This window comes from Panthera uncia, chromosome B4, assembly GCF_023721935.1.
Source record: "Panthera uncia isolate 11264 chromosome B4, Puncia_PCG_1.0, whole genome shotgun sequence".
Taxonomy (NCBI): Eukaryota; Metazoa; Chordata; class Mammalia; order Carnivora; family Felidae; genus Panthera; species Panthera uncia.
This window is the reverse complement of record NC_064809.1, coordinates 17,811,294-17,833,078: the sequence shown is the minus strand read 5'-3', so window position 1 is coordinate 17,833,078 and position 21,785 is coordinate 17,811,294. Positions and strand designations below refer to the sequence as shown.

At 37.0% G+C, this 21,785-nt stretch overlaps 1 protein-coding gene and 1 non-coding gene across 2 annotated transcripts in view; both read right to left on the bottom strand.

Annotated features, from left to right (window-relative positions):
* MALRD1 (MAM and LDL receptor class A domain containing 1) overlaps positions 1–21,785 on the bottom strand; it is a 788,164-nt gene that overhangs the window by 181,519 nt on the left and 584,860 nt on the right. Inside the window, exon 33 of the mRNA XM_049626634.1 lies at positions 11,650–11,807. Within this exon, the coding sequence (XP_049482591.1) occupies positions 11,650–11,807 (158 nt within the window). The remainder of the gene's footprint in view (positions 1–11,649; positions 11,808–21,785) is intronic.
* LOC125920506 (U6 spliceosomal RNA) lies at positions 16,553–16,655 on the bottom strand. The gene has a single exon (XR_007457095.1). It is a non-coding gene; the product is annotated as a U6 spliceosomal RNA (small nuclear RNA).

Here is a 21,785-nt window from a genome sequence, read left to right as displayed (position 1 = left end):
TCTAAAAAAAGATTTAATGTATCAGGATAAGTATGTTAAAGAGAATGTTAACTGGATGACATCATTATGAAAAGCTGATATTCTTTCATGGAATTTGAAAAAATGATTTCAGGATGCAATTTCAGGTTTTTCAGATCTTTTACAAAAGCACTTTAAATAAAGGGAACAAGAACCAGAGAGTTTTGGAAATATTCTAAGTTTCCAGTCATTAGTAACTTAGAAAGCTGGGTCTGGGACACAGGTTTCCTATATTCCAGTTGATTACTTTTCCTGAAAATCACTCAGTTTTCAATAAACAGCACAGGCTACATCAGAGAAGGATTTGCTGAGAAAAATTACAGCTACTATCCATGTAGCAATTGAAATGGCTGATTTGTATGTAGTTCTACAACATTAACTTCACTTTCTGTGAAAGGGGCAGACTATTTAGGACTAATCAGAAATAAAGAAACAACCAAATGTTTCTTAATAGCAGAATGACCTGGGTGGCATTCAGTATTAGGCTGATGCTCACACATGTTTTTCTCACCTAACAGTATCACTGTACAGATCAACTTCAAAATGCTTTCCAAATAACTTCTCTCAAAGTGAAGGAGAATTTACCCTGCAGAACAGCAAAGAGGAAAAAAATGGAACTGTGACCTGATTTACTTTTAGAGTATTCTGCAAAATTGTAAATATATGGAAAAAAATGGTCTCCGGTTCTGATGGCTAACTGAAAACATATATTTACCTTATATTCCTCAAAAATATTCCACCACAAAGACAGGAAAAATCCTGAAATAAATCCACAGAACCTGGAAAATCATGGGTACAGGTACCAATATACAAAAAAAAAATAGTTTTTTAATGACTTTCTGCAAGTTTTAAACCAACGGGAAACTGGGGGCACCTGGATGGTTCAGTCGGTTGAGCGTCCGACTTCAGCTTAGGTCATGATCTCACAGTTGGTGGGTTCGAGCCCCGCATCAGGCTCTGTGCTGACCTCCTGCTCAGAGCCTGGAGCCTGCTTCAGATTCTGTGTCTCCTTCTCTCTCTGCCCCTCCCCTGCTCACGCTTTGTCTCACTCTGTTTCTCAAAAATAAATAAATGTAAAAAAAAAAAATTTAAACCAAAGGGAAACTGATTAAAATACACAAAATTGAGACACTTACAAACACATAGGTGAAATAAAGATGAACAAGAAAGTGTTCCCAGCAGAATTTCAGAATAACCCGAACTGGTGGAGAACAAATTGAAGGAGCTGTGCATGTGTCACCAAATTAATCAGAGAACTTTCTAAAAACCTAGATTAGGGGCGCCTGGGTGGCTCAGTCGGTTAAGCGTCCGACTTCGGCTCAGGTCACGATCTCACGGTCCGTGAGTTCGAGCCCCACGTGGGACTCTGTGCTGACGGCTCAGAGCCTGGAGCCCGTTTCAGATTCTGTGTCTCCCTCTCTCTCTGCCCCTCCCCTGTTCATGCTCTGTCTCTCTCTGTCTCAAAAATAAATAAATGTTAAAAAAATAAAAATAAAAAATAAATAAAAACCTAGGTCAATCCTTTGTGTGAGAAGCTGTTGATTCTAGCATTCATAGCTAGAACACCCAGGGCGGGTAAACTCACTCATGAGTTTCCACGAGGGGACAAAGGGACCCCAGAAGTGAGATGATAGTCTCTTATGACTGCTATGAAGAAGTTTACCTCCTCCAACAAATAAAGAAGCTACCAGTGCACCTTTACACTAGAGCAAAAAACCAGAGATCTTGAATCAGAACACGTATTCCCTGCTCGGGGAACAAAGTTTCTTATTGAGCCTGAGGCAATAAAATACATACAGTAATAGTATTCAGCCCAGATTTATCTACATATAGGAACAGAAAACTGATAGTAAATAACCTGAGAATGGAGAAAAATTCTTAAGGAGAGACATTATATTCAACAGAATACTGAACACCATGAGGATGGCTGCTAACAGAATAAATGTGAAAGAAAATAAAGAAATATCATTAATTTCCTTGTGATATTTGGGCATCCATCATTTCTATAAAATAGAACAGGCTGATAGGAAAAAGAAGCATTTAGAGTTCCTAGAAATTAACAAAATTATTCCTAAAACAAAACCCTCAGAGAACTGACTCGCAGAATCAATGCAGATTAAATTCCAAACAGTAGATTGGAAAATGAAACAAAGCGATCCTTCTAAGACCACAATACCAGAGAACCAAGACAGAGAAACTTTGAGAATATTTATGAAGGGTTAGCAAGGATAGATACAGAATTTTCCACATGTATTTCATAGACTTTTCTAGAAGAAGATAATCAGATAAATTACAGATGAAAATCTCCCTGAGATGAAAAATAAGGACCCATCCAATTTCTGTAGGGATTTATGAACTCCAAGGATAAAAAGAATATTTACCCACTTCCTGAGAGAAAAGTAAAATATGTAAAAATCCTGGAGGGGAAATAATCAGACATTGGTCTTCTATAAGGCAGGTGGATAATGGATGTCAGAATACATTGCAGCAATGCCTTCAATTACTTAAGAAAAACTAATTTCGAACCAAGAACAATCAAATCACCCTTGTAATATAGGTGTGTGTGTGTATGTGTATATATACACATACACACATACACATTTTTTTTTCAATTAGGAACTAAAAAAAGTGTACCACCCATGCACAGTTTCTGAAATGTATGAGCAAAACATGTTAGGACTGAATATGCCCCCACACAGAGTTCATATATTGACCCCTAAACCTCAGTACTTTAAAAGATGACTGTATTTGCAGATAGGGCCTTTAAAGAGGTGAGTACATTAAAAGGAGACCATTAAGATGGGCCTTAATCTAATCTTGCTGGTGTCCTCATAAGAAGAGGAAATTTGGACACAGGAAGACATATGGGGGACACACACAGAGGAAACACAACATGAGGCCATGTCTAGAAGGCAATCATCTGTATGCCAAGGAGAGAGGACTCAAGAAATCAAACCTGCCTATACCTTGATTTTGGACCACTAGCCTCCAGAAGTGTGAGAAAATAAATTTCTGTTGCATAAATCACCCAGTCTGTGGTATTTTGTTAAGGCAGCCCTGGCAAAGTAATATACCTTCTCAAACAAAAATGAGCTTCTAACCTCTCGCCATATATACACAAAATGAATTATAAGTGGCTTAATTAGTTAAGTCTAGAAATCAAAATTACGTAGTAATAACTAAAACTAATGAGAATATTTTGTTACTTTATGACAGGAAAGGGCTTCCTAAGCAAAACATTAAAGTCAGGGTCTATAAGACATTGACAGCTTTCTCAAAATAAAAATGTAAAAGAAGGTTGCTTTATCTTTGACTATGTTAATTTTTTTTTTTTTTAAGAAGTCATATTCAGCTTGGGACTCAGACTTCTAGGCAAAGCTGACTTTTGGTTCTTCCTCAAGGTGACTTTGCACCGAGTCCGTTCGCAGGCAGGTGTAAGAAATACCTTCTCCGGCAAATTCCCACATCTCTGTCTTAAAACTGTGACTTGATTTTAATATTTAGCAGCACAGCTCTTTGACTTGAGGTCACTCTTCTTTTGATGCTCTTATTATATTCTAGAGGGAAAGTCTAATTTGAAGGTCAGCTTAGATTAGCTCCATCTCTCAAGCGTCAACCATTGCATTCTCTGTGGTAATTTTCCAGCCTCATCATTTATAATTTAACAGCAACTTAGGCAAGTGTTTTTACCATCCCAAAGTTAATTTTTCTATATTCTACAATGGAAGATACACAGCACAAGTCAGCACAGAGCTATCAAAGTATCATTGCTGGGGCACCTGGGTGGCTCAGTCGGTTGGGCGTCCGACTTTGGCTCAGGTAATGATCTCACGGCTTGTGAGTTCGAGCCCTGCATCCGGCTCTGTGCTGACAGCTCAGAGCCTGAAGCCTTCTTCAGATTGTAGATTCTGTGTCTCCCTATTTCTGCCCCTCCCCTGCTCACACTCTGTCTCTCAAAAATGAATAAACATTAAAAAAAATTTATTTAAAGTATCATTGCTGTAAACATCTGCATGCCTACCTTTGCTAGGCTGTTCACATAAGCCTGTGATTCTTACTATGTGAGAGGTAACACGTGTGTGTTTGACCCACTCTCCTATATGTAGCCAATCACAGGGGCCTAAGTGGTAAACTACCTAACAAAATGCCTGGCACACGGATATAATCTTACCTTTCTCTTCTAATCAATGAGACCTATCAAATTAAAATAAAGGATACTGATATTATATAGGAAGACACTTGAGTCTATTCTCAGGGAGGACATTGTTAAAAAAATACAACGGTTCAGGGCGCATGGGTGGCTCACTCAGTTGGTTAAGCGGCTAACTTGTGCTCAGGTCATGATCTCGCGGTTGGTGGGTTTGAGCCCTGCATCAGTCTCTGTGCTGACAGCTCAGAGCCTGGGGCCTGCTTCAGATTCTGCGTTTCCCTCACTCTGCCCCTCCCCTGCTCACACTGTCTCTCTCTCTCAAAAATAAATAAAAATTAAAAAATAAAAGTTAATCACTAGAAACAACAGAAAAGAAGGATTAAATGATACGTAAGACAAATACCTTAGGCATCCCCCATGGCATCTCACACACACTACACATTTAAGGAGGTACATCTGACCATTTAAATAACGATTATGTCATTTTTTTGTAAAACTTGCAATTCAATCTGAATTTATTCTGAAAACTACAATATGCAGAATTATAAAATATGCAAAGTACCTTTTAGAGAATAACTATTGGTGCAAAATAAAATATGACTTTGGGTTTTTTTAATGTTCATTTTTAATGTTTGAGAGAGACAGACAGTGCAAGCAGGGGAGGGGCAGAGAAAGAGAGAGACACAGAATCTGAAGGAGGCTCCAGGCTCTGAGCTGTCAGCACAGAGCCCGATGTAGGGTTCCAACCATGAACTGTGAGATCATGACCTGAGCCGAAGTTGGACACTTAACCAACTGAGCTACCCAGGTGCCCTGAAAATATGAGTTTTAATAATAAAAATATAGAGCGTAAAATGTACCGTAAAAGTAACCATCTAGTTCTAAGAGGCAGTGTAGCAGAGTAATTAAAAGTGCAGACTGGAGCCACTGGATCTGGGGACACCCTGGCCTGCCATCTCCTAGCTCTATGACCTTTCACAAGTTCCTGGAGCTTTCTTGATCTCATTTTCCTCCTGTGTTAAAATGTACATAATGTCAGTATCTGCCTCACTGGAGGCTGTGAAGATTAGATTGATCTATCTATCTAATCTATCTATCTAGGACTTCAGTGTATGGCACATAGTAACCATCTGATATTTTTCCCAGTCTTTTTTTTCCCTCTGCTCTTACTATCTTCCTAAATGTCACATTAAAACAAAACAAGACAGGGGCGCCTGGGTGGCTCAGTCGGTTAAGCGGCCGACTTCGGCTCAGGTCAAGATCTCGCGGTCCGTGAGTTCGTCCGTGAGTTCGAGCCCCGCGTCGGGCTCTGGGCTGATGGCTCAGAGCCTGGAGCCTGCTTCCGATTCTGTGTCTCCCGCTCTCTCTGACCCTCTCCCGTTCATGTTCTGTCTGTCTCTGTCTCAAAAATAAATAAACGTTAAAAAAAAAAATTAAAAAAAAAAAAACAAGACAAAATTCACAAGCATGGTCCCACAAGAACAATAGTTTCCTGAGTGGAACTTCTACACGGTAATTTCCATAGGTTTTAGCAGAAATCATTTGGGTCTAAAACTCAACTCTAAGGTAAAGATCATCTTATCACAGTAGGCCAACTTCTCTGAAATATGAACAATCGGCTTCTTGAAGTCCATTCAGATGTATTAATTCATCTGTTATTGCTGAAGGAAGTTTTAGGAAGTAGTTCATTTTTTTCCCCCTGAGCAATTAGAAATTTCTGTAAATGACAAAAAAATGTTATGAAAAGTATCAGTTCCAAAAGTTCCCTCATTTCCTTTCTGTGTCTTTAAAAATGAGTCTGGAATAATAAAAGGATATCGGTCATTTTTAAAGAAATTCTCTTTTCCTGTGACAAACTTTACTGCTTTTTGTAGATATTAAATAACTCACCTGAATTAGCTAAATTTCAAAACAAGCCAGAAGCTAGGAAGCTGAACTAATGGAACTAAGTAATCTCACGGGAAATTATCTGGTTCACTCAGGGCTCTATTAGCAACGTGGATCAAAATGTGGCCAGCACCATTTTAAGGAGTGCTTTTAATTTTGTATGTAGGTAGGTAATTGAAAGACAGAAAAAAACTGACCTCGAAAATAAAGTATGTTTTACTATTATTCTCTTATTTCCCAAGACTTTGAATCAAAGAACACTGATGTCTATATGAACATTTTATTATTCCGAATATTATCCATTTACTATTCCAAATATTACTCCTTTAGATCAGGGTTCCTACTTTCTATAAAACACATGCCTTCTTTATGCAGACTATTTTGCCAACTTTGCAGGCTGGGATAAATCTGAATTCTTTGACTTTTTATTCTAAAATGTAATAAAAATCATAATTGAATTTCACCTTGATCTCATTGACTGTACGTGTCTTATCTACTTTGGCTTTATATACTACTCTTCATTAATACGCTAATAAAATTAGAGCGTGTTTTATTTAGAAAATAATCTATGCCAGTGAAGATCTAAATATTCATCATGTGTAGAAATTGCTTACCAGTTTATCCCTAGACTTCACTGTAAATGAAGCCACATCTTCTCTGCTCTGGACTCCTAGAAATCGTCTTCTAACTCGCCTCCTGTTGCCCTGCTACGTCTGGCCTCCTCCCACCCACCAGTCCCCACCCCTTCCCACACAGCAGCCAGACAGATCTTTTAAACTTTCGTTTTTTTTTTTTTTAATTTTTTTTTTAACGTTTATTTATCTTTGAGACAGAGAGAGACAGAGCATGAACGGGGGAGGAGCAGAGAGAGAGGGAGACACAGAATCGGAAGTAGGCTCCAGGCTCTGGGCCATCAGCCCAGAGCCCGACGTGGGGCTCGAACCCACGGACCGTGAGATCGTGACCTGAGCTGAAGTTGGACGCTTAACCGACTGAGCCACCCAGGCACCCTGGATCTTTTAAACTTTCAAATGAGGCTATATTATTCCACAATTTAATACTCTTGCTACGGACTGAACATGTCCCCCCAACCCCAATTCACTATCAAAGCTCCAAACCCCAATGTTTTGATTTTTGGAGGTGGGGTTTTGGGGAGGCAATTAGGTCATTAGGGTAGAGGCCCCATGAATGGGATGAATGTCCTTATAAGAAGAGACATGTGAGAGATGATCTCTCTTTGTGTCAGGTGAGCACACAGCGAGAAGCAACATCTGCAAACCAGGAAGAGGGTCCACACCAGGCACCAAATTGGTCAGTACCTCAAACTTGGACTTCTCAGCCTCTAGAATCCTGAGAAGTAAATTTCTGTTGTTTAAATCACCCAGTACGCAGTAACCTGTAATAGCAGTCCAAGAGGACCAAGACCGTCTCCAATGACTTCCTATGGTTCTTAGAATAAAATCTAATTTCCTGTGTCCCTACAAGGCCCCACATACATGAGCTGGATCTTGCCTGTTTCATCATCTCGTTCTCTCTTGTTTATTTTGCTCCGGCTATACTGGCCTTCAGATACCTTCTACGTCGAGCTTTTTCACTAGCCTGTTCTGTCTTCCTAGAACATTCTTACTCCAGATGTTCACAAGGCTGGCTCCTTCTTTTTTTTTAAGCCTAAAATCAAATGTCATCTTTCTCAGAGAGACTTTCCTACCATTCAGTGTAAAATAACTCTCTCAGCAGACCATGAGTAACTATTTATTACAGAAAACTGTTTTATTTGCTCCAGAGTATTGTATCACAAATTGAGGTTTTCATATTTGCATTTTTTAAAACTGTGTTTTCTGTCTTCCCCAGCTGAAGGGCAAGTTTTTAATAAGTTACTATAAGGAGGACAAATTTAAACTGACTGGGCTTCAGTCAAATGTTTTCATTATGTTACAAGTTAATATCTTCAAAAGATTTGTGTTTTCTTTGGGGCGGGCACTTATACCAGATAGGGCCAAACTAGAAAATATAAACTAATCTAATGTATTTCTTCTTTATTTTGACACTCTAAAAATTTATTATTAATTTTTTTTAATATAATGTATTGTCACGTTAGCTAACATACAGTGTACACACTATGCTCTTGGTTTGGGGGTAAATTCCTGTGATTCATTGCTTACATACAACACCCAGTTCTCATCCCAACAAGTGCCCTCCTTAATGCCCACCACCCATTTTCCCCTCTCCCCCCCCCCCCCCCCCAACCCTCAGTTTGCTCTTTGTATTTAAGAGTCTTTTATGGTTTGTCTCCCTCTCTGTTTGAAACTATTTTCCTCTTCCCTTCCCCCATGGTCTTCTGTTAAGTTTCCCAAGCTCCACATGTGAGTGAAAACATGATATCTGTCTTTCTCCGACTGACTTATTTTACTTAGCAAAATACCCTCCAGTTCCATCCATGTTGCTGCAAATGACAGGATTTCATTAGAGAAATCTTAATGTAGAGAACTGGTCACAAAGCTTATGGAAAAGGTGAGAAATCACCAAGGAAATCATGAAGTATTCTAGGAACATAGTCTCACTTCTAAAACTAGAGTCAAAGGGAGGTAGTAGGTAGTCACTGAAACTGAGTTGCTTAGAAGATGGAGTCTGGCAGCCACACTTAGTGGAGGGAGGGCTTGTCTGGGTCATAAATGGAATGCAGTTAGAAACTCAGCCTAGACAAAGGACATGAGAAAGGAGGGGAAGGGTAGAACAGGAGGAGGAGGAAGAGGAGGGAGAAAGGAGGAAGAGGGGGAGGAAAGGATACGGGGAGGAGAAAGGCCTGTCTAGTCTTCCTGCTCTCAGATCTTTGGCCAGTGCCTTCCACTGGCCAAACCCATGCAGGAAAGCAGAGAGCAAAGGAGCTTGGGAAGTGGAGTTCTCTGGGATACAGAACAAAACACAGAAGGGCTAGGGATGCCTAGCGCTTAATACAATTACATAAAATTTGTGCGGACCAGAAAGCATCCTACCACAAACTACAATTTTAAATCTCTCTTAGGAGTGCCTTGCTATTTGTATTGCCTCCTAGGCTCTCTACTAAAAATCTTCACCTTAGGTATTTTCTTTGCCATATCCTTTCTAAAGGATTTATGTAATTAACTTAAGAAATAGTTTCAGGGGCACCTGAGTGGCTCAGTTGGTTAAGCATCCGACTTCGGCTCAGGTCATGATCTTATGGCTCATGAGTTTGAGCCCCGCATCAGGCTCTGTGCTGACAGCTCAGAGCCTGGAGCCTGCTTCAGATTCTGTATCCCTCTCTGGTTCTGTCCCTCCCCCACTCACGTTCTGTCTCTCTCTCTGTCAAGAATAAATAAACATTAAAAAATGTTAAAAAAAAGTTTCAGACGAGCATAATTATACCATGTGCTTCAGAACCACATACATATACATATATAAATATATAAATGTATATGTGTATACACACACACACACACACACACACACACACACATATATATATATACACACAAGATTTTCCAGACCAATAGTTGAGAAAGTGAGACTTTTCCTTATGCTCATCAGCGACATAAGGATACATCATGAAAACAATTTCTCTTAGATTTCTGTTACACTTAGGACTTTTCAGTAGCAAGTAACAAAAAGAGAATTTTATTGGCTCAGACACAGTAGGATCCAGGATTTGAACAGAGCAAAAACCATTCTGTTTCTTCCTCTTTCTTCAGTCAGAGTCCTTCTCTGGATTAGCTTCTTTCTCAATATCTCCCCCCACGTTGGGAAAGATGGCCTCCAATAACCCAAATCCAGCCTACAACCTTGTGCCTCATAATACAGAAGAAAGACAAATCCTCCTATCACCTGCACCAACTATTGGAGAAGGCTATGCCTTGAGTCAGCTGTCGGGGTGGGAAAAGCAACCTACAATGATGGTCAACCCTATCAAAACAATTTGTAGTACGGGAGGGTGATTTCTCCACAAGCGGCAGATGTCAGGCTTTATAATTTCCCCTATTCTTCTCAGGAGACCTGTCTGAAGATTACCTGGAGCATAAAAGCATTGCTACACTTACCTGCCGCTCTCTGGTTAGAAAAAACGATAGTCACCAAGAGCAAGGTCTCAAAAATCAAGACTTGAGGGCAATGTTTCTTTTCAAAGTTTACATATTTATAGAAACATGGCTAAAAGCAATGGGTAATGGAAATAGCTGTCTTAGGATTTCACATATGAATTTGGTGGTGGTGGGGGACTTTTAGTCTGTAGTACTAACTAGCTGGTGAACAGCTACAAGAAATAAGGATGCTCTTGGGGCGCCTGGGTGGCTCAGTCGGTTAAGTGTCCGACTTTGGCTCAGGTCATGATCTCACAGTTCGTGAGTTCGAGCCCCGCGTCGGGCTCTGTGCTGACAGCTCAGAGCCTGGAACCTGCTTCACATTCTGTGTCTCCCTCTCTCTCTCTGCCCCTTCCCTGCTCATGCTGTGTCTCTCTCTGTCTCAAAAGTAAGTAAACATTAAAAAAAAAAAAAAAGAAATAAGGATGCTCTTTTTGAATAAAGAGCGTTTTAACATAAACAATAGACCAATCTACTGAGTTTTCATATATTGTATATAAAAACAATGAAAAAAAAAATCCAAAATCCTCACAAGATCTTCATTTACTCACCTTCTGAAACTGTTAATAATGAATCTCTCTCTGTTGTTTTTTACTGGTTTCTCTTTAGGAAAATAGACATCCATGTAGAATCAGTACAAATTCTCTATATTTTTACTTGAAAAGCTCTCTTTTCTATCAACGGCTAGTTTTTGTATTGTAAAATTGGGGAAAATACTCTACTTCATGAGGTGAATGGAAGAATCAAAAGGGAGAGCGCATACAAAGTTTAAATACCCAGCCTGAAAGATAGGAATCACTTACCAAGTGCTATTGTTTACAAGGGACAATGTTTGAGATAAAGTCAATGATTCCAATTATATTTATTCAGACAACAGGTGGTTGTATAATTACAAAGCAATAACACCAGGTTCTGTGTTCTGATGTATAATCTTTCAATTAGAAATCAAGATTTCAAAATTGCTTCTGGCTGATTGAAAAGCTTGCTGATATTTCATATGATGAACTAAAAATGTAGCAACCTGCTTCTTCAAAGACATTTGTGTTTGAGGCAGATTCTTGTCTTAAATTAATCAAAAAGGGAGCAAGCCTACTGTTTTTAGGGTAAGCTGACATATGCTGAAGATCTTAAATGTCTTTGCCTTTACCTTGTTTGGGGAAGAAAATTCTTTTTATCATTATCCCTCCCATCACAGTTCTTCATTTTCCCTATCTAAATTGTTAGTAGAGGACTCATGCACAATATGCCCATACTCTTTTATCTCTAGATGATCTTTTAAATAGCATGCACCATAATTGAGTTCAGGTGGCAGCCATGAATGAGATAAATCTTGAATGAGATTAAGATGAATGACAGGACTGCTTGCCAGAGTCCCACTGTCCCAGAAAGAAACGAGAGATTAATGGAATCAGCATTGGTGTTGTGTGATTTAACAAGAAAAAATGTTTAAACACATTCTATGAATATTTCAGTGAAACAGAAATCTCTCCCTTCCTTCTGTACCTTTAATATCCCCATATTCCTGGGATCAACCATGTAGAACCAGAACCGAACAGTACACACTCCGAGGCTTGCTGGAAAGTACTGGGAAGTAGTGATTCTTGCCGTGTAGCCTTCTTTGGGGCCAGATGAGTTGACATACAGGAAGTGCTGGCCACTACCTTGAAACAGATGAATGCAATACTATCAGTACAATGATATGTGTTATAGCATGAGGAAGAATATATTTAAACCATGTGCAAATTTCCCCCCCCCCCCCCCACACACACAATTAAACACAACTCATTTTCTTTCTGTGGAGTCATATATCAATAGGGTTCAATTCTTTTGAACCAAAAAAGAAGAAAAAGAAAGTCACTACGATTATATGATTCACAAAATTCACCTCAATAGGTGACTCTTGAATTAAGTGATCAGATATTTCTGTTGACTCTGAAGGTCTATTCCTTTTCTTCTAATTTGCTCAAACCTGTCAGTTTCAAGTAAGTAAAATATTTTGTATGCTGTGAGTAGAGCAGGGACACAGGGTATTAGAGGCTGATTGGTACTGTATCTCATTTTCAGTTGCTCTGATTCCCACACGGATCAGAATAGTAGTGAATGTAATGGAGTACCAGTAAAAAACATATATATATATATAATTCTAAAAGTGACCATACTATTTTTTCTGAGTGATAACTTCTATTCTCCTCAACTGTATCAGTATGTGAAAGATCTCTTCATTTAAACACCAATGGATCTTTTTTTCTACAGACATCATTGTCATAATTCATCATAGCTGCTATTCCCTTCATGGCTTTTACTATGAAAGAATGAAAAAAAAATATATATATATATATATATAAACCTTTATATAACCTATATATAAATATATATATTTATATATAAACCTTTTCTTAGGTTAAATATTTGTAGCTTTAAATCAAAGCTATTAAAATATTTTCTAATTAAACGTATTCCTTTTTTCCTGTGACATTTTAGTATTGTTACTGAGATACGTGGTTTCAAACCATGAATTGTGAGTTAATAGTAAAAGAGGCTTCTTTTATGAAGCTTTCCTATTTAAGAGCTGGTTGTCAGGTAAATTTAGTACCCTCTGAGGAATCAGTATGTTAGTTACCTTTATCTGCCCCAACACTGAATTCTTCAATGGAAGGAACACTCATGCATTACACCCTTGAATAGAGTTAAAAATAGAAGTAGCCAGAGTGAATTGCAAAGGAGAGTTAGGTGACCACATTCGCACCAACTGATGCCATGAGTTTCTGCCTGTTCATGTTCATAGAGAACATTACTTCACCATATGGATTGTTGGTAAATACAAATATGTGGCAAATGAGACAGCCTGGATGTAGTCCTTATACAGCCTAAATAGAGATGAAAGTCTTAAGGGATTGCTTGATCTTGCGCCCATTAAAAAAAAGTAATAATAATGGGCTTTATGTTTTTGAGCAGTTTTAAGCTTAAAGGAAGTTGAAAGGAATCACAGAGTTCTCTATACTCCCTCCTCCTCCTCCTCCCCCCTACCACATGTAATTCACCTATTATTAACACCTTGCATTAGTGCAGTACATTTGTTACAGTTAATGAATGAGCCAACATTGATGCATAATTATTAAGTAAAGTCCATAGTTTACATTAGGGTCCATTCTTTCCCTTGTGTATTCCACGGACTTTGACAAATTTATAATGACATGCATCCACCATTACAGTATTGTCCAGGATAGTTTCTCTGCTCTAAAATCCCCTGTGTTTCACCTCTTCATCTTTTCCTCCCTCTCTCCCCACCAAACACCTGGCAACTGATCTTTCAAGTATATTCATTGTTTCATCTTTTTATTCTGCCATATAGTTGGAATTATACAGTATGTAGCCTTTACAGTTAGCTTCTTTCACTTAGCAATATGCATCTAAAGTTTTTCCATATCTTCTTGTGGCTTGCTAGCTCATTTCTTTTTATCACAGACTGAATAATACTCCTTTGTATAGATATACCACTGTTTGTTTATTCATTCACCTATGAAGAACATCTTGGTTTCTTCTAAGCTTTAGCAATGATGAATAAAGCTCTGAGAGCCACGGTGTGCACATTTCTGTGTAAACATAAGTTTTCAATTCGTTTGTGTATATAATAAGGAGCACAAGTATTGGATCTGATAGTAAGAGTATGTTTAGTTCTGTAAAACACTGCCAACTTGTCTTCCAAAGTTGGCTGTACCATTCTGCACTCCCATGAACAATGAAGGAGAGTCCTCATTCCCCTTTATCCTCATCATCATTTGGTGTTGTCCGTGTTCTGGATTGCAGCTACTGTAATAGGTATGCACTGGTATCTCATTTTCATTTCAACTTGCATTTTCCTGATAACATCTTGTCACCATTTTTGTTCTTATACTTCTCTGCCACTTGTATATGTTCTTCAATAAGGTATGTGCTCAGATCTTTAGTCTATGCTTTATTGGGGTTGTTTTTTTATTGTTATGTTTAAGCATTCTTTTTATATTTTGGGTACAGTGCTTTCTCAGATATGTGTTTGCAAATTTTCTCCCAGTTGCTGTCTTATCTTTTATTTTTCTTAATAGTGTCTTATACAGACCAGAAGTTTTCATTTTTTTTTTTTTCTAATTTTGAGAGAGAGAGAAAGAGTGCATGTGAGCAGGGGAAAGGGGTGGAGGGAGTGAGAGAAAGAATCCTAAGGAGGCTCCATGCTTCTTGCAGAGTCTGACATAAGGCTTGATCCCACGACTCTGGGATCATGACCTAAGCCAAAATCAAGAGTTGGATGTTCAACTGACTGAGTCACCCAGGTGCCCCTAGAAATTTTACTTTTAATGAAGTCCAACTCACAAACTCTTTCATTCACAACTGTGGTAATGCATCTGAAAAATCATCACCAAACCCAAAGACACCTAAATGTTCTCCAATTTTGTCTTTTAGGAGTTTTATAGTTTTACATTTTACTTTTAGGTTTATAATCCACCTTGGTTAATTTTCATGAAAATTTTAAGTTCTGTGTCAAGATTTTTTTTTTTTTTTTGGCATATGGATGTTCGGTTGTTTCAACACCATTTGTTGAAAAGACAATACTTTCTCTATTGAATTACCTTTGTTCCTTTGTCAAATATCAAATGATCCTATTTGTGTAGGTCTATTTCTGAGCTCTCTGTTCCATACCTTTTATCTATTTGTCTATCATTTTGCTAATATCACACTGTCTTGATTACTATAGCCTTATGGTAAGTCTTGAAATAAGGTATTATAACTCCTCCAGCTTTGTTTTTTTACTCCAATAGTGTGTTGGTTATTTTGGGTCTTTTGTCTCTCCATGTAAACTTTGAAGTAAGTTTACTGATATCCACAAAATTGTGTGCTAGAGTTTTGATTGGAATTACATTATATGTATACATCAAATCAGGAAGAATTGATATCTTCAAAATATCCATTCTTCCTAGCCATGAACATGGAATGCATTCCTATTTATTTAGATATTCTTGGTGAGTGAAACCATATGGTATTTGTCTTTCTTTGATTGACTTACTTTGCTTAGCATAATATATTCTAGCTCCATCCATGTCATTGAAAATGGCAAGATTTTATTCTTTTTGATGGCTGAGTAATATCCCATTCTGTGTGTGTGTGTGTGTGTGTACACACATACCACAACTTCCTTATCCATTCATGAATTGATGGACATCTGGGCTCTCTCCATAGTTTGGTTTTGTTGATATTGCTGCTGCTGTAAACACTCGGGTGCAGGTACCCCTTTGAATCTGTATTTTGTATCCCCTGGGCAAATGCCTAATAGTGCAATTGCTGGATCATAGCATAGTTCTATTTTAGTTTTTTGAGGAACCTCCCTACCTCCAGAATGGTTGCACCAGTTTTCATTCCCACCAACAGTGCAAGAGGGTTCCCCTTTCTCTACATCTTGGCCAAAACCTATTGTTTCTTGTGTTCTTAATTTTAGCCAATCTGACAGGTGTGTGGTGATATCTCATTGTGGTTTTGATTTGTATTTCCCTGATGATGAATTATGTTGAGCGTGTTTTCATGTTCCTCTTAGCCATCTGGATGTCTTCTTTGGAAAAATGTCTGTTCATATCTTCTGCACATTTCTTAACTGGGTTGTTTATTTTTTGGTTGTTGAGTTTGACAAGTTCTTTATAGATTTTGGATACTAACCATTTATTAGAGATGTCATTTGCAAATATCTTCTCCAATTCCATAGGCTGCCTTTTAGTTTTGTTGATTGTTTCCTTTGCTGTACAGAAGCTTTTTATCTTGATGAAGTCTCAATAGTTCATTTTTTGCTTTTGTTTCCCTTGCCTTCGGTGTCGTGTCTAGTAAGAAGTTGCTGCAGCTGAGGTCAAAGAGGCTGTTGCCTGTGTTCTCCTCTAGGATTTTGATTGTTTTCTGTCTCACTTTTAGGTCTTTCATCCATTTGGAATTTATTTTTGCGTATGGTGTTAAGAAAGTGGTCCAGTTTCATTCTTCTGCATGTTGCCATCCAGTATTCTCAACACCAATGGCTGAAGAGAGTGTCTCTTTTCCATTGGATATTCTTTTCTGCTTTTGCTGAAAATGAGTTGACCATATAGTTGTAGGTTCATTTCTGGACTTTCTATTCTGTTCCATTGATCTATGTGTCTGTTTTTGTGCCAGTACCATACTGCCTTGCTGACTACACAATTGAAATATATTTAAAATGTACATGATGATTTGATACACGTACACACTGTGAAAGGATTCCCACAACTGAGTTAATTCACACATCCATCCATCACCAAACATATTTATTATGTGTGTGTGTGTGTGTGTGTGTGTGTGTGTGTGTGTGAATACTTAAGATATACTCTCGCAGCAAATTTCAAATATATAATATGGTATTATCAATGATAGTCACCATAAAAATATGGAATATATATATCATGAATTCATGTGTCATCTTTATGTAGGGACCATGCTAATATTCTCTGTTTCATTTAAATTTTACTCTGCTGCAGAAGCAAGCACTGAAGATATTCTTTATCAAGTTAAGTGCGTTCACCTTAATTCTTAGTTTACTGAGGTATTTTATCACAAATGAATGTTGGATTTGGTCAAATGCTTTTTTCTTCATTTATTGATATGACCATTACATTTTTCTGCTTTACTCTGTTGATGTAATGGATTAAACTAATTGCATTTCAAATATTAAACCAGGCTGACATACTTGGAATAATTCCCACTTGGTTGTGCTGCACATATTTGTTTTCATTAGATTCGATTTGCTAATATTTTGTGGAGAATTTTTGCATCTGTGTTAATGAGAGATATTAATTTTTAGTTCTCCTTTCTCGTAAGGCCTTTGTTTTTGATTTGAAATGCTGGTCTTATAGAATAAGGACAGAAATGTTCCCTTTGTTTGTATTTTCCGGAATATATATAGGTGGTATAATTTCTTCTTTAAATGTTTGGGAGAATTCACCAGTGAATCCATTTAAGTCTAGTGCTTTCTGATTTGGAAGATTTTTAATTATGTATGCAATTCTTTATTAGATACAGGGTTGCATCAGATTATCTATTTCTCATGTGAATTTGGTAGATTGTGTCTTTGAAGGAATTCATCTACTTAGATTATCAGATTTGTGGGCATACAGTTGTACATAATATTTCTCTATTATCCTTTTAGTGCCCGTGGGTAGGTAATGATGGTTTACCTTTTATTTCTGATAATTACAAATTTTTTAAAATTTATTTTTTAGTTTGTATGGCAAGAAGCTCTTCAATTTTATTAATCTTTTCAAATAACTAGCTTTTGGCTTTGATTTTCTCTATGATTTTATGTTATTTTATTTTATTTTATTTTATTTTATTTTATTTTATTTTAAAGTTCAAGATTTAATTTAAATTCTAGTTAGTTAACATATAGTGCAATATTAGTTTCAGGAGTAGGATTTAGTGATTCGTCACTTACATATAACACCAAGTGCTCATCACAAGTGCCCTCCTTAATACTCATCACCCATTTAATCTATCCTCTCACTCACCTCCACACCTGTACCCCTCAGTTTGTCCTCTATAGTTAGCAATCTATTCTATGGTTTGCCTCTCTCTCTTTTTCCCCCTGTGCTCATCTCTTTCATTTCTTAAATTCTACTTGGGTGAATCATATGATATTTGTCTTTCTCTGAGTTATTTTGCTTAGCATAATACACTCTAGCTCCATCCACATCATTGCAAATGGCAAGATTTCATTCTTTTCATGGCTGAGTAATATTGTTATATATATATAAATGTATGTATATACACACACAACTTCTTTATCCATTCAACAGTTGATGGACATTTGAACTCCTTCCGTATTTGACTACTGTTCATAATTCTGCTATAAACATCACGGTGCATGTGCCCCTTCGAATCAATATTTTTGTTCCTTTGGATAAATACCTAGTAGTACAATTTCTGGATCATAGGGTAGTTCTATTTGTAACTGAGGAACCTCCATACTGTTTTCCAGAGTGGCAGCACCAGTTTGCATGTCCACTAACAGTTTAAGAGGGCTCTCCTTTCTCCACATCCTTGAAGAACAACTGTTGTTTCCTGTGCTGTTAATTCTAGTCAATCTGACAGGTATGAGGTGGTATCACATTGTAATTTTGATTTGTATTTCCCTGATAATGAGTGATGTGGAGCATTTTTTATGTGTCTGCTAGCCATCTGGATGTCTTCTTTGGAAAAATGTCTATTCATATCTTCTGCTCATTTCTTAACTGGATTATTTTGTGATTTCCTGATTTCAGCTTTATTAATTTCTACTTTAATTTTTATTACTTCTTTTCTTCTGCTTATTTCGGATTTAAATTACTCTTATTTTCCTAGTTTCCTAAGTACAGATTACTGATTTTTATATCTTTCTTCTAATATATGCATTCAATGCTAAAAATTTCCCTCTATACACCACTTTCACTGGATCCCACACATTTGTATAAGTTGTATTTGCTTTTTTATTTAATTCAAAATATTTCAAAATTTCTCTTGAGATGTTTTTCTTTGACTCATGTTATTTAGAAGGCTACTTGTTTAATCTTCAAGTATCATGGAATTTTCCAGTTATATTTCTGTTATTGATTTCTACCTTAATTCCAGTGTGGTCTGAGAGCACACATTTAGGATTTAAGTTTGTTAAGTGTGTTTTATGGCCCAAATGTGGTCTATCTTGGTGAATGTTTCATGTGAACTTGAGTAGAATGTATATTCTGCTATTGTTGGATGAAGTATTCTATAGATGCCAAAAATATCCGGTTGATTGATGGTGTGGTTCAGTTTAACTATGTCCTTACTGATTTCTGCTTGGTAGCCCATTTACTGACAGAGGGGTGTTTAAGTCTCCATCTATAATAGTGGAGTCATCTATTTCTCCTTGCAGTGCTATTAGGTTTTTTTTGTGTGTATTTTGAAGGTCTGATGTCACGTGCTTACACCATGAAGGGTGTTTGGTCTTCTTAGAGTAATGACCTTTTTATCATTTTGTAATCCCCACCTTTATCCCTGATAATTCTCCTTCCTCTGAAGTCTTCTTTGTCTGAAATTAACGTGGCCACTGCTACTTTCTCTTTATTAATGTTGACATACTACACCTTTTTCCATTCTTTCATTTTTTCCCCCATTCTTCACCTTTAATTTACCTATGTATTTATACTGCAAGTGGATTTCCTACTGATGATGATATGTGGTTCTTTAGTTTTGTTTTGGCTTCATCTTCTCTGTCTCAGTCTTTTAACTGGTGAATATAGATCAGCAACATTTAAGCTGATTATTGAGATAGTTGGAATTAACATTTACCTTATTTGTTTATTATTTGCGAATCACTGCTATTGTTCTGTTGTTGTTGTTGTTCACTCTTTTTTGGTCTTCTCTGAATTTAATTGAGCATATGATTTCATTTTTTATCATCTCTTATTCATACCAATTGTTTATAACCTTTTAAACTTTTTCTAGTAGTTGAGAGTGGGTTTGCAATATACATTACAATTAACCCAAGTTCTCTTTAAAATATCACTATGCCACTTTATGAACAGTACAAGAAACAACAGAATTTCCCAGTAATCTCTCCCATCTCTTAAACATTATTGGGTATTTCTTCCCTGAGGTCAGTTAGGTGCTGGTAAAATGGCTTCTCTTGAAGGCAGGCTTTGTTATGAAGTGCAGAATGCTCTGGGAAATTTTCAGAATGGCTATTTTTCCCCTCCACTTTCTGAAAGTAGAAAGGACTTTCCTCTTATCCTCACTGTGAGAAACTAATAAGACTCCTGAAATCAAAACTGAGAAAAGTGTGGGGGCTCCCTAACACTGAATCCCCCTGGACTATCTCTCCAACTTATCCACATTGAGACTGCAGCAATCCATTGGTTACAGTTTAGGATTTCTTGCCCCATACTGACTCCTGTAGAGGTTTCTGTTCATGGGTGTCTCTTCCAGTAAGTTGTGATTTTCTGTTTCCACCTTCTCATCTCCAAGCTGGGGATTGTGGTTTGCCTTGAGACCTCAATTTTCTAATAAATCTAAAAAAAGTTGTTGATTTTAGTTCATTCAGCTTTTTTATTATTTTTTCTTATTAGGAAGAAGGGAATAATGACTTCCAAACTCCTTAAATGCCAGACTGGACACTGGAAGAAACTTGCATCTATTTTTTTTTTTTTTTAAGTTCCTTACTGAAAATATCTTCTTCACTTAGAACGCTTCATAAAGTCTGGAAAAATAAAAAAAAATCAAGAAAAATAACCAAGGAACATGACATGTGAATTATTGCTGCAAGATTTTCCTCAATATAAAATAGTGGTGGAAACAAGTTGAAAATTTTCCTGGCTTGCATGAGTGAACTGTTTTCTATCCTCACTGTTTTATGAAACACATGTACTAACAAATATTGGATTAGGAAAATTGTACACAATTTTTAGTGCAGCCACAGAAAGGTATTCTTTCCTATTTCTTTCCAAAGATGTCATATGTTTGTTTTCTTATTTGGAAAATGAAAACATACACATGGCATGCACAGCCTAGATACACCTAGACTCTGTCTGTCAAATCTACTAAAAACTATGGCTTATTCATTAAGAACATCCATTCTTTAAATCTATGCTATCTTTGATTAAATAAGAACATCTAAATGTTCCCTCATTTTATTGCCTTTTACACCCTTAAGGATTCCCAATGCATCTGGACTACAATATCAGACAAATTTTACAACATTATCCTGAATAAGGATAATGCAGAATAGCCCAACTAGCTCAATTATAACTTTACTTATATAGTTAAAGCATATCATGGAATCTACTCATCCTATTTTGGGTATGAAGAAATAGCCCCGACCTAATTCCAAATAAGGCAAATTACCTTTAAGTATGTTTGTATAAAACTGCATTTCATAGCTCAGCTCTTAATTAGTATGACATACATAATGAGAACTAATATACTTCTATCTCAAAAGCAAATCATGTATAACTCAGACTTTAAATATATATCTTTCCATGCTTTACTGCTAACCTGATGTTGAAAATCAAATAGAGCAATGGAAAAAGAAATGATTGTGTTCATGGGCAAAAATTTAATATGTTTTAAAAATTAGGAATTCTGGTTTAAAACCTTGTATTTTGGTAAATTTCTTCCTTTAATTGCATAAATGCATTAACCTTTCACTAACTCAGATGTCTCTTTTGAATAATTTTAATCATGTGATATTTATTTTTAAAAGGTAGGTTTTACGTTTGCATGGCAACCCGAATGCAGTCTACCCGAATTCTCCATCCTTTGTCACTGCCTATGGGCTCCTCATGTAACTCTGGTCCCAGCATCCTCAGGGTCTCAGTAATTTTTTCATGGCACCCCAGGTGGGAAGCAATATTTTGGTTTTGTTTATTAAGTAAGTAAGTCCAAACGACTTAATACTTGTTAATATTCTAACAACACTGCAGGCATTTGAAAGACTAATACACACAGATTGAAAAAAAAAAATCATTCCTAAATAACTACAATCACTTGCCCCTGGAGAGTGTACTTATTAGGCATGGCCTGAACTCTCAATCCTTGAAATCAAAGTGAACATCACCACCTTTATTTCCTATCTCACTCTTATTTTCCCAAGTACTTACTTTTATCAT